This window comes from Tachyglossus aculeatus, chromosome 7 (assembly GCF_015852505.1).
Source record: "Tachyglossus aculeatus isolate mTacAcu1 chromosome 7, mTacAcu1.pri, whole genome shotgun sequence".
Taxonomy (NCBI): Eukaryota; Metazoa; Chordata; class Mammalia; order Monotremata; family Tachyglossidae; genus Tachyglossus; species Tachyglossus aculeatus.
This window is the reverse complement of record NC_052072.1, coordinates 6,508,497-6,520,827: the sequence shown is the minus strand read 5'-3', so window position 1 is coordinate 6,520,827 and position 12,331 is coordinate 6,508,497. Positions and strand designations below refer to the sequence as shown.

Here is a 12,331-nt window from a genome sequence, read left to right as displayed (position 1 = left end):
TCTCCCCCTTCTAGACTGTGAGCCCGCTGTTGGGTAGGGACCGTCTCTAGATGCTGCCAACTTGGACTTCCCAAGCGCTTAGTACAGAGCTCTGCACAGAGTAAGCGCTCAATAAATATGATTGATTGATTGATTGTCCAAGGGGGTGGGCGTAGATGGAGAATAGAAGGGGACTCGGAACTGAGCCTTGAGGGACTCCCGCAGTTGGGGGGTGGGAGGCAGAGGAGGAGCCCCCTTACCCTTGTTTTTAAATTATTGATGCTAATGGCATTTCTTAAGCGCTTACTTTGTGCAAAGCACTGTTCTAAGCGCTGAATTATTCAATGCCCCCTCCTCCCTCACCTTGCTGCTCTCCTTCTACAACCCAGCCCTCACAAGTCACTCCTCCAGTGCCAACCTACTCACTGTACCTCAATCTCAACTATCTTGCCGCCGACTTCTCGCTCATGTCCTGCCTCTGGCCTGGAATGCCCTCCCTCTTGTTACCTAGCAGACGATTACTCCCCACCTTCAAAGACTTCTTCTGTTTCGTTTTGTTGTCTGTCTCCCCCTTCTAGACTGTGAGCCCGTCGTTGGGTAGGGACCGTCTCTATATGTTGCCAACTTGTACTTCCCAAGCGCTTAGTCCAGTGCTCTGCACACAGTAAGCGCTCAATAAATACGATTGATTGATTGATTGATTCTTGAAGACACATCTCCTCCAAGAGGCTTGCCTGACAAAGCCCTCCTTTCCTCTTTTCCTACTCCCTCCTGGCCCTAATGGACTTCCCTACTGAGAACTCCCCTCCTCCAGGAGGCCTTCCCACACTCAGCCCCCTTTTTCCTCTCCTCCTCCCTCCTTTCCCTCCCCACAGCACCTGTCTATATGTCTGTACAGATTTATTACCCTATTTTACTTGTACATATTTACTATTCTATTGATTTTGTTAATGATGGGCATTTAGTCTTTTAGACTGTGAGCCCACTGTTGGGTAGGGACTGTCTCTATATGTTCCCAACCTGTACTTCCCAAGCGCTTAGTCCAGTGCTCTGCACACAGTAAGCGCTCAATAAATACGATCGATGATGATTTAGCTTTAATTCTGTTTATTCTGATGACTTGACACCTATCCACGTGTTTTGTTTTGTCGCCTGTCTCTCCCCGGGGTGATGCAGGTGAACCAGCTGCAGCATGAGGTGTCCAAGAAGGAAGAGCTGCTCCGCCTGGTCTCCCGCGCCTCCGAAGAGAGCGACCCGGCCCCCAGCTGCTCCACACCCCTGCGCTTCCAGGAATCCCTCAGCCTTTCCCAGGGCCTGCTTCAGCTGGACGCCCTCCAGGACAAGCTCAAGGACCTGGAAGAGGAAAACCTGGCTCTTCGATCCAAGGTCGAGCCGGGCGCCGGCACCCGGCGGGTGACGCGACGGGTGGCAGGGTGAGGGCCGCTGGCGGGGAGGCGGGTGGGACGCTCCCAAGGGGGCAACGGAACGGGCAGAGCCTTCCCCCGACCGGGCTGGGCAGAGCGGGATTTGGTCGCCTCCGAAGCCGAAAGACGATATTATTCATTGTCGTATTTCTTGAGCGCTTACTGTGTGCAGAGCAGTCAATCAATCAATCAATCAGTCGTATTTATTGAGCGCTTACTGTGTGCAGTAAGCGCTTGGGAAGTCCAAGTCGGCAACATCTAGAGACAGCCCCTACCCAACAGCGGGCTCACAGTCTAAAAGGGGGAGACAGAGAACAAAACCAAACATACTGACAAAATAAAATAGATATGCACAAATAAAATAAATAAATAAATAGAGTTATAAATATGTACAAACATATATACAGGTGCTGTGGGGAAGGGAAGGAGGTAAGATGGGGAGGATGGAGATGGGGACGAGGAGGAGAGGAAGGAAGGGGCTCAGTCTGGGAAGTACAATTGGGCACCAGAATTATTATTATTATTATTAGTGGAGAGAGCCTGGGCGTCAAGGAACCTGAGTTCTCAACCCAGTTCATTTGCTCATTCATTCATTCATTCAATCGTATTTATTATTGTAAATATTACTCTATCTTGCCTGTACATATCTATTCTATTTATTTTGTTAGTATGTTTGGTTTTGTTCTCCGTCTCCCCCTTCTAGACTGTGAGCCCACTGTTGGGTAGGGACCGTCTCTAGATGCTGCCAACTTGGACTTCCCAAGCGCTTAGTACAGTGCTCTGCACACAGTTAAGTGCTCAATAAATACGATTGATTGAATGATTTTGTTGTCTGTCTCCCCGTTCTAGACTGTGAGCCCACTGTTGGGTAGGGACTGTCTCTATATGTTGCCAACTTGGACTTCCCAAGTCCTTAGTACTGTGCTCTGCACACAGTAAGCGCTCAATAAATATGATTGATATTGATTGATTGAAAGACAAAGTTGGCGCCCACTCATTCATTCATTCAATAGTATTTATTGAGCGCTCACCGTATGCAGAGCACTGGACTAAGCGCTTGGGAAGTCCAAGTTGGCAACATATAGAGACGGTCCCTACCCAACAGTGGGCTCACAGTCTAGAAGGGGGGGACAGACAACAAAACAAAACATATTAACAAAATAAAATGAATAGAATAAATATGTACAAATAAAATAAATAAATAGAGTAAATAAATACAGGTGCTGTGGGGAGGGGAAGGAGGTAAGGCGGGGGATTCATTCATTCATTCATTCATTCGTATTTATTGAGCGCTTATTGTGTGCAGAGCACTGGACTAAGCGCTTGGGAAGTCCAAGTCAGCAACACATAGAGACGGTCCCTACCCAACAGCGGGCTCACAGTCTAGAAGGGGGAGACAGACGGCAAAACTAAACATATTAACAAAATAAAATAAATAGAATAAATATGTTCAAATAAAATAAATAGAGTAATAAATACGTACAAACATATATCCAGGTGCTGTGGGGAGGGGAAGGAGGTAAGGTGGTGGTGGGGGGGGGGGGGGGGGGGGGGGGGATTCATTCATTCATTCAATCGTATTTATTGAGTGCTTACCGTGTGCAGAGCACTGTACTAAGCACTTGGGAAGTCCAAGTTGGCAACATCTAGAGACGGTCCCTACCCAACAGCGGGCTCACAGTCTAGAAGGGGGAGACAGAAGACAAAACAAAACATATTAACAAAATAAAATAAATAGAATAAATATGTTCAAATAAAATAAATACATAAATAGAGTAATAAATACGAACAAGCATATATACATATATGCAGGTGCTGTGGGGAGGGGAAGCAGGTAAGGCGCGGGGGGATTCATTCATTCATTCATTCATTCAATCGTATTTATTGAGCGCTTACCATGTGCAGAGCACTGTACTAAACACTTGGGAAGTCCAAGTTGGCAACACATAGAGACGGTCCCTACCCAACAGCGGGCTCACAGTCTAGAAGGGGGAGACAGATGGCAAAACAAAACATATTAACAAAATAAAATAAGTAGAATAAATATGTACAAATAAAATAAATAAATAGAGTAATAAATACGTACAAACATATAAAGATATATACAGGTGCTGTGGGGAGGGGAAGGAGGTAAGGCGGGGGGAATTCACTCATTCATTCATTTTGAGCGCTTACCATGTGCAGAGCACTTACTAAGCGCTTGGGAGGTACAAGTTAGCAACATATAGAGCTGGTCCGTACCCAGCAGTGGGCTCACAGTCTAGAAGGGGGAGACAGAGGACAAAACAAAACATATTAACAAAATAAAATAAATAGAATAAATATGTACAAATAAAACAAATAAGAGTAATAAATGCGTACAAACATATATACATATATACAGGTGCTGTGAGGAGGGGAAGGAGGTAAGGCAGTATTCATTCATTCAATCATTTATTGAGTGCTTATTGTGTGCAGAGCACTGTACTAAGTGCTTGGGAAGTACAAGTTGGCAACCACTCCAAGTGTCTGCATCCCAGGTGCTGTCAATAACTCGTAAGGCCTAGTAACCTTTGACAGGCTTTTAAAAAAAGAGTTCACTGCACTGATTGTCTCTCTTTGCCCCTTTTGAAACCCTTGTTCTTTGACCCGATCAGAAAGGGAGTTTTAGTTATGATAACATTCTGTGGAAGTGACATTCTGCAGTTGTTTGTTTGGATTTTTTTTTTTTTTGGTTGATACAGGAGTTTCATTGTTGATAAGAAAACATTGAAGTGTCTATCCCCAATCACAAATGAGTTTGGAGGCTCTTCTAGACCATGAGCCTGCTGTTGGGTAGGAACTGCCGCTATATGTTGCCAATTTGTACTTCCCAAGCGCTTAGTACAGTGCTCTGCACACAGTAAGCGCTCAATAAATACGATTGAATGAAAATCCAACTAGACGAGAGAGATGGCGATAGCTCTTACTTCACGTCCGACAAGAGCAGTGTGGCGGAAATCATACGGGAAGACATCCCCAGTGGCGTATTATGTGCCTTGCCCATGGAGGTAGAAAGAAATCTGGGATTATTCCAAGTGTCTGCATCCCAGGTGCCATCAATAACTCTTAAAGGTCTGGTAACCTTTGACAGGCCTTTAAAAAATACTTCACTGCTCTAATTGTCTCTCTTTGCCCCTTTTGAAACCCTTGTTCTTTGACCCGATCAGAAAGGGAGTTTTAGTTATGATAACATTCTGTGGAAGTGACATTCTGCAGTTGTTTGTTTGGATTTTTTTTTTTTTGGTTGATACAGGAGTTTCATTGTTGATAAGAAAACATTGAAGTGTTTATCCCCAATCACAAATGAGTTTTGAGGCTCTTCTAGACTGTGAGCCTGCTGTTGGGTAGGAACTGCCTCTGTATGTTGCCAACTTGTACTTCCCAAGCGCTTAGTAAAGTGCTCTGCACACAGTAAGCGCTCAATAAATACGGTTGAATGAAAATCCAACTAGACGAAAGAGATGGCGACAGCTCTTACTTCACGTCCCACAAGAGCAGTGTGGCGGAAATCATACGGGAAAACATCCCCAGTGGCGTATTATGTGCCTTGCCCACGGAGGTAGAAAGAAATCTGGGATTATTCCAAGTGTCTGCATCCCAGGTGCCGTCAATAACTCTTAAAGGTCTAGTAACCTTTGACAGGCTTTTAAAAAAGAGTTCACTGCCCTACTTGTCTCTCTTTGCCCCTTTTGAAACCCTTGTTCTTTGACCCCATCAGAAAGGGAGTTTTAGTTGTGATAACATTCTGTGGAAGTGACATTCTGCAGTTGTTTGTTTGGATTTTTTTTATTTGGTTGATACAGGAGTTTCATTGTTGATAAGAAAACATTGAAGTGTTTATCCCCAATCACAAATGAGTTTGGAGGCTCTTCTGGACCGTGAGCCTGCTGTTGGGTAGGGACCGTCTCTATATGTTGCCAGTTTGTACTTCCCAAGCGCTTAGTCCAGTGCTCTGCACACAGTAAGCGCTCAATAAATACGATTGAATGAAAATCCAACTAGACGAAAGAGATGGCGATAGCTCTTATTTCACGTCCCACAAGAGCAGTGTGGCGGAAATCATACGGGAAAACATCCCCAGTGGCGTATTATGTGCCTTGCCCATGGAGGTAGAAAGAAATCTGGGATTATTCCAAGTGTCTGCATCCCAGGTGCCGTCAATAACTCTTAAAGGTCTAGTAACCTTTGACAGGCTTTTAAAAAAGAGTTCACTGCCCTAATTGTCTCTCTTTGCCCCTTTTGAAACCCTTGTTCTTTGACCCGATCAGAAAGGGAGTCTTAGTTGTGATAACATTCTGTGGAAGTGACATTCTGCAGGTGTTTGTTTGGGTTTGGTTTTTTTTTTTTTTTTTGGTTGATACAGGAGTTTCATTGTTGATAAGAAAACATTGAAGTGTTTATTCATTCATCCAATCGTATTTATTGAGCGCTTACTGTGTGCAGAGCACTGTACTAAGCACTTGGGAAGTACAAGTCGGCAACATATAGAGACGGTCCTTACCGAACAGCGGGCTCACAGTCTAGAAGGGTGGGAGACAGACAACAGAACAAAACATAGTAACAAAATAAAATACATAGAATAAATATGTACAAGTAAATTATGTAGATGTAGATGTTTATTTATATATGTACAAGTAAAATCAATCAATCATATTTATTGAGCAGTTACTGTATGCAGAGCACTGTACTAAGTGCTTGGGAAGTCCAAGTTGGCAACATATAGAGACAGCCCCACCCAGCAGTGGGCTCACAGTCTAAAAGGGGGAGACGAGAACAAAACCAAACATACTAACAAAATAAAATAAATAGAATAGATATGTACAAGTAAAATAAATAAATAAATAGAGTAATAAATCTGTACAGACATATATACATATATACAGGTGCTGTGGGGAAGGGAAGGAGGTAAGGCAGGGGGGATGGGGAGGGGGTTTTATCCCCAATGACAAATGAGTTTTGAGGCGGGGCTATGGTTTCCAACGCGTATCACTGAGCCCTTCCCATTTAAATGATTTGATTATTACTAATTGCACTTTGATTTTCTTTCCAAAGGTTTGTCACATAAAGACAGAAACGATTACCTATGAAGAGAAGGAACAGCAGCTGGTCAGCGACTGCGTTAAAGAGCTCCGTGAGTGCTGGAAGCCAAAATAATAATAAAAATCAGAGTGATGTTATTGCTTTAGCGCTTATAAGCGTGTCAAGCGCTATTACTAGTGCTGGGGTATATTTAAGTTAGTCGTGTCAGACCCGGTCCCTGTCCCACTTGGAACTCAGAGGCTAAGTTGAAGGGAGGGCGGGTTTTGAATCTCTATTTTACAGGCCAGGAACCTGAAGCACAGAGAAGTTAAAAGTGTCGGGCCCAAGGTCAGGCGAGCCAGTGGCCGCTTGGCCTAGTAGATAGAACACAAACCTGGGTAAACTATAAAAATTATTACTATAACAGCTGTTAGCGAGATAAAGGATTCAAATCCCAGCTCTGCCACTTTATCTGCTGTGTGACTTCGGGCGAGTCACTTAACTTTAGACTGTGAGCCCACTGTTGGGTAGGGACCGTCTCTATATGTTGCCAACTTGTACTTCCCAAGCTCTTAGTCCAGTGCTCTGCACACAGTAAGCACTCAATAAATGCGATTGATTGATTGATTGATTGATTAACTTAGGCCCTACTGAGAGCTCACCTCCTCCAGGAGGCCTTCCCAGACTGAGCCCCTCCCTTCCTCTCCCCCTCGTCCCTCTCTCCATCCCCTCCATCTTACCTCCTTCCCTTCCCCACTGCACCTGTATATATGTATATATGTTTGTACAGATTTATTACTCTATTTATTTATTTATTTTACTTGTACATATCTATTCTATTGATTTTATTTTGTTAGTATGTTTGGTTTTGTTCTCTGTCTCCCCCTTTTAGACTGTGAGCCCACTATTGGGTAGGGACTCTATATGTTGCCGACTTGTACTTCCCAAGCGCTTAGTACAGTGCTCTGCACACAGTAAGTGCTCAATAAATACGATTGATTGATTGATTGATTGATTGATTAACTTCTCCGTGCCTGGGTTCCCTCATCTGTAAATGGGGATTAAGACTGTGAGCCCCTTGTGGGACATGATTAGCTTGTATCCACCCCAGCGATTAGTACAGTGCCTGGGACATAGTAAGCACTTCACGCCAGCACCGTTAGAAACAAATTAAAATGGCTGAGCAGGATTAGAACCCAGGGCCTCTGACTCTCAGGCCCCTCTTACTAGGCAACACTGCTTCTCCTGTGTAACTCAGTTTCCTCTTGTAGAGAATTTCTAGCGGGCCAAATCCACTCCTCTGAGTTGTTTCATTCAGTGCCGACTTAATAATTATAATAATAATGGCATTTTATTAAGCGCTTACTATTCATTCATTCAGTCGTATTTGTTAATAATAATAATAATGATGCCATTTGTTAAGCGCTTACTATGTGCAAAGCACTGTTCTAAGCGCTGGGGGGGGCATACAGTGTGATCAAGTTGCCCCACATGGGGCTCATGGTCTTAATCCCCATTTTTACGGATGAGGTAACTGAGGTTCAGAGAAGTTAAGTGACTTGCCCAAGGTCACACAGCAGACTTGTGGTGCAGACTTATTGAGCGCTTACTGTGTGCAGAGCACTGTACTAAGCACTTGGGAAGTACAAGATGGCAACATAGAGAGACGGTCCCTACCCAACAGTGGGCTCACAGTCTAGCACTGTTCTAAGCACTGGGGAGGTTACAAGGTGATCAGGTTGTCCCACGGGGGGCTCGCAGTCTTAACCCCCCATTTTCCAGATGAGGGAACTGAGGCCCAGAGAAGTGAAGTGACTTGCCCAAGGTCACACAGCTGACAATTGGTGGAGCCGGGATTTGAACCCGTGACCTCTGACTCCAAAGCCCGGGCTCTTTCCACTGAGCCACGCTGCTTCTTGGAGGCATTCTTCTTTGGCAGCCTCACCCTGGCTCATAAATTAGATTGGAGATAAGGAAGGAGTGGCTCACCAAGAAAGTAGAACCCAGAGTGATGACATTGAAAGCAAGAGGTGACTATTGGGGAACTCTGTGGCGCGGAGGGAAGCAGATAAAGGGACCCCTGCTAGGCTGTGAGCCCATTGTTGGGTGGGGACCGTCTCTATATGTTGCCAATTTGTACTTCCCAAGCGCTTAGTCCAGTGCTCTGCACACAGGAAGCGCACAATCAATCAATCAATCAATCGTATTTATTGAGCGCTTACTATGTGCAGAGCACTGGACTAAGCGCTTGGGAAGTACAAATTGGCAACACATAGAGACAATCCCTACCCAACAGTGGGCTCACAGTCTAAAAGGGGGAGACAGAGAACAGAACCAAACATACCAACAAAATAAAATAAATAGAATAGATATGTACAAGTAAAATAAATAGAGTAATAAATAAATAGAGTAATAAATATGTACAACTATATATACATATATACAGGTGCTGTGGGGGGGGGATGGAGAGGGGACGAGGGGGAGAGGAAGGAAGGGGCTCAGTCTGGGAAGGCCTCCTGGAGGAGGTGAGCTCTCAGCAGGGCCTTGAAGGGAGGAAGAGAGCGAGCTTGGCGGATGGGTGGAGGGATTGGGGGCATTCCAGGCCCGGGGGAGGACGTGGGCCGGGGGTCGACGGCGGGACAGGCGAGAACAAGGTACGGGGAGGAGATTAGCAGCAGAGGAGCGGAGGGTGCGGGCTGGGCTGGACAAGGAGAGAAGGGAGGTGAGTTAGGAGGGGGTGAGGTGACGGATGGACAGCCTTGAAGCCCAGGGTGAGGAGTTTCTGCCTGATGCGCAGATTGATTGGTAGCCACTGGAGATTTTTGAGGAGGGGAGTGATATGCCCAGAGCGTTTCAGGACAAAGATAATCTGGGCAGCAGCATGAAGTATGGATTGAAGTGGAGAGAGACACGAGGATGGGAGATCAGAGAGAAAAAATAGAGAGAGAATAAATACGATTGAATGAATGAATGAATGATTCGGAGCCATTACCCCGAGCAAACCTCCGAGCTAAGGCCTTGGGGCTTTCGTACCAAGCTTCCAGCATGGACACCTTGGTCCTAGCTGATTCAAGCTTTAATGAGAGAGCAATAAATGGAAATTCGTTCATTCATTCATTCAGTCGTATTTATTGAGCGCTTAGTGTAGGCAGAGCACTGGACTAAGCGCTTGGGAAGTCCAAGTTGGCAACATAGAGAGACAGTCCCTACCCAACAGCGGGCTCACAGTCTAGAAGGGAGAGACAGACAACAAAACAAACAAGATTTCTACCACATGAGGCAAGACTGGACCATGATTGGCAGAACAGATGCTAATTAATTAGGACCAAAAGTTCCCACACACTCTGGATTGGGCGCAGGTTGTCATCCAAACTGAGGTAGCATGAGGGAGATTGAATGAACGAACTTGACAAGTAACCTACTTATTATTAGCAGCTAGTATCTATAAGCTGATTACAACCAAATTATTATTCATTCATTCATTCATTCAATCGTATTTATTGAGCGCTTACTGTGTGCAGAGCACTGGACTAAGCGCTTGGGAAGTACAAGTCAGCAACATATAGAGACGGTCCCTACCCAAAAACGGGCTCACAGTCTAGAAGGGGGAGATAGACAACAAAACGTAGACAGGTGTCAAAACCGTCAGAATAAACAGAATTAGAGCTACATGCACATCATTAATAAAATAGAGTAGTAAATATGTACAAGTAAAATAAATGGAGTAATACATCTGTATTCATTCAATCGTATTTATTGGGCGCTTACAGGAAATACATGCCAACTTGTGGAATAGGTTGTACATATCTATTACTCTATTTATTTATTTATTTATTTTACTTGTACATTTCTATCCTATTTATTTTATTTTGTTGGTATGTTTGGTTCTGTTCTCTGTCTCCCCCTTTTAGACTGTGAGCCCCACTGTTGGGTAGGGACTGTCTCTAGATGTTGCCAATTTGTACTTCCCAAGCGCTTAGTACAGTGCTCTGCACATAGTAAGCGCTCAATAAATACGATTGATTGATTGATTGATTTATTGATTACGGTACCTATTAAGCACTTACTATACGCCAAGCACTGTTCTAAGCTCTGAGGTAGATACAAGTTAAGCAGGTTGGAAACGGTCCCTGTCCCTCACGGGGTGCACACTCTTATTCCCATTTTCCAGATAAGGTAACCGAGGCTCAGAGAAGCGACGTGACTTGCACACGGTCACACAGCAGACATGTGGCGCAACCGGGATTAGAACCCAGGTCCTTCTGACTCCCAAGCCCAGCTTTGGGGTTTTCCGGAAAATCCAGAGCGTTGGATAGCTTCCACTTCGGTCTGCTGCCAGGTCTTGAAGTCACTTGGCTCAATCTGGAAAACTTCATTTCTTTCATTCCTTCTGTTTATGGCCTGATAATAATAATAATAATAATGGCATTTATTAAGCGCTTACTATGTGCAAAGCACTGTTCTAAGTGCTGGGGAGGTTCCAAGGTGATCAGGTTGTCCCATGGGGAGGCCCACAGTCGTCATGAGAAGCAGCGTGGCTCAGTGGAAAGAGCTCGGGCTTTGGAGTCAGAGGTCATGGGTTCATGGGGTCATGGGTAGGACAACCTGATCACCTTATAACCTCCCCAGCGCTTGGAACAGTGCTCTGCACATAGGACATGCTTAATAAATGTTATTATTATTATTATTATTATTATTATCATTATTATTGTCATCCTCTGTGCCTCAGTTACCTCATCTGTAAAATGGGGATGAAGACTGTAAGCCCCCCGTGGGACAACCTGATCACCTTGTAACCTCCCCAGTGCTTAGAACAGTGCTTTCCACATAGCAAGCGCTTAATAAATGCCATTGTTATTATTATTATTATTATCCTCTGTGCCTCAGTTACCTTATCTGTAAAACGGGGATGACAACTGTGAGCCCCCCGTGGGACAACCTGATCACCTTGTAACCTCCCCAGTGCTTAGAACAGTGCTCTGCACATAGTAAGTGCTTAGTAAATGCCATCATTATTATTATTATTATTATCCTCTGTGCCTCAGTTACCTCATCTGTAAAATGGGGATGAAGACTGTGAGCCCTCCGTGGGACAACCTGATCACCTTGTAACCTCCCCAGCGCTTAGAACAGTGCTCTGCACAAAGTAAGCGCTTAATAAATGTCATTATTATTATTATTATCCTCTGTGCCTCAGTTACCTCATCTGTAAAATGGGGATGAAGACTGTGAGCCTCCCGTGGGACAACCTGATCACCTTGTAACCTCACCAGCGCTTAGAACAGTGCTCTGCACATAGTAAGCGCTTAATAAATGTCATTATTATCATTGTTATTATCCTCTGTGCCTCAGTTACCTCATCTGTAAAACGGGGATGAAGACTTTGAGCCCCCTGTGGGATAACCTGATCACCTTGTAACCTCCCCAGTGCTTAGAACAGTGCTTTCCACATAGCAAGCGCTTAATAAATGCCATTGCTATTAGTATTATTATTATTATCCTCTGCGCCTCAGTTACCTCATCTGTAAAACGGGGATGACAACTGTGAGCCCCCCGTGGGACAACCTGATCACCTTGTAACCTCCCCAGTGCTTAGAACAGTGCTCTGCACATAGTAAGTGCTTAATAAATGCCATCGTTATTATTATTATTATCCTTTGCGCCTCAGTTACCTCATCTGTAAAACGGGGATGAAGACTGTGAGCCCCCAGTGGGACAACCTGCTCACCTTGTAACCCCCCCAGCGCTTTGCACATTAGTAAGCGCTGAATAAATGCCTTCCTTATTAGCAACTCTACTAGACTATACCCCCCAAGCGCTTAGCACAGCGCCCCGCGCAGCAGACGCGTTCGAATCCCACCGATCGATGGAGCGGTCCTTGCGACGGC

General features: G+C 44.9%; 1 protein-coding gene across 5 annotated transcripts in view; it reads left to right on the top strand.

The window, feature by feature from the left end:
- Positions 1 to 12,331, top strand: part of TRAK2 (trafficking kinesin protein 2) — a 105,182-nt gene that overhangs the window by 66,631 nt on the left and 26,220 nt on the right. For all 5 annotated transcript variants that reach the window (XM_038749428.1, XM_038749430.1, XM_038749427.1 and 2 more), the window contains 2 exons: positions 1,156 to 1,365; positions 6,477 to 6,555. In XM_038749428.1, the coding sequence (XP_038605356.1) occupies positions 1,156 to 1,365; positions 6,477 to 6,555 (289 nt within the window). The remainder of the gene's footprint in view (positions 1 to 1,155; positions 1,366 to 6,476; positions 6,556 to 12,331) is intronic.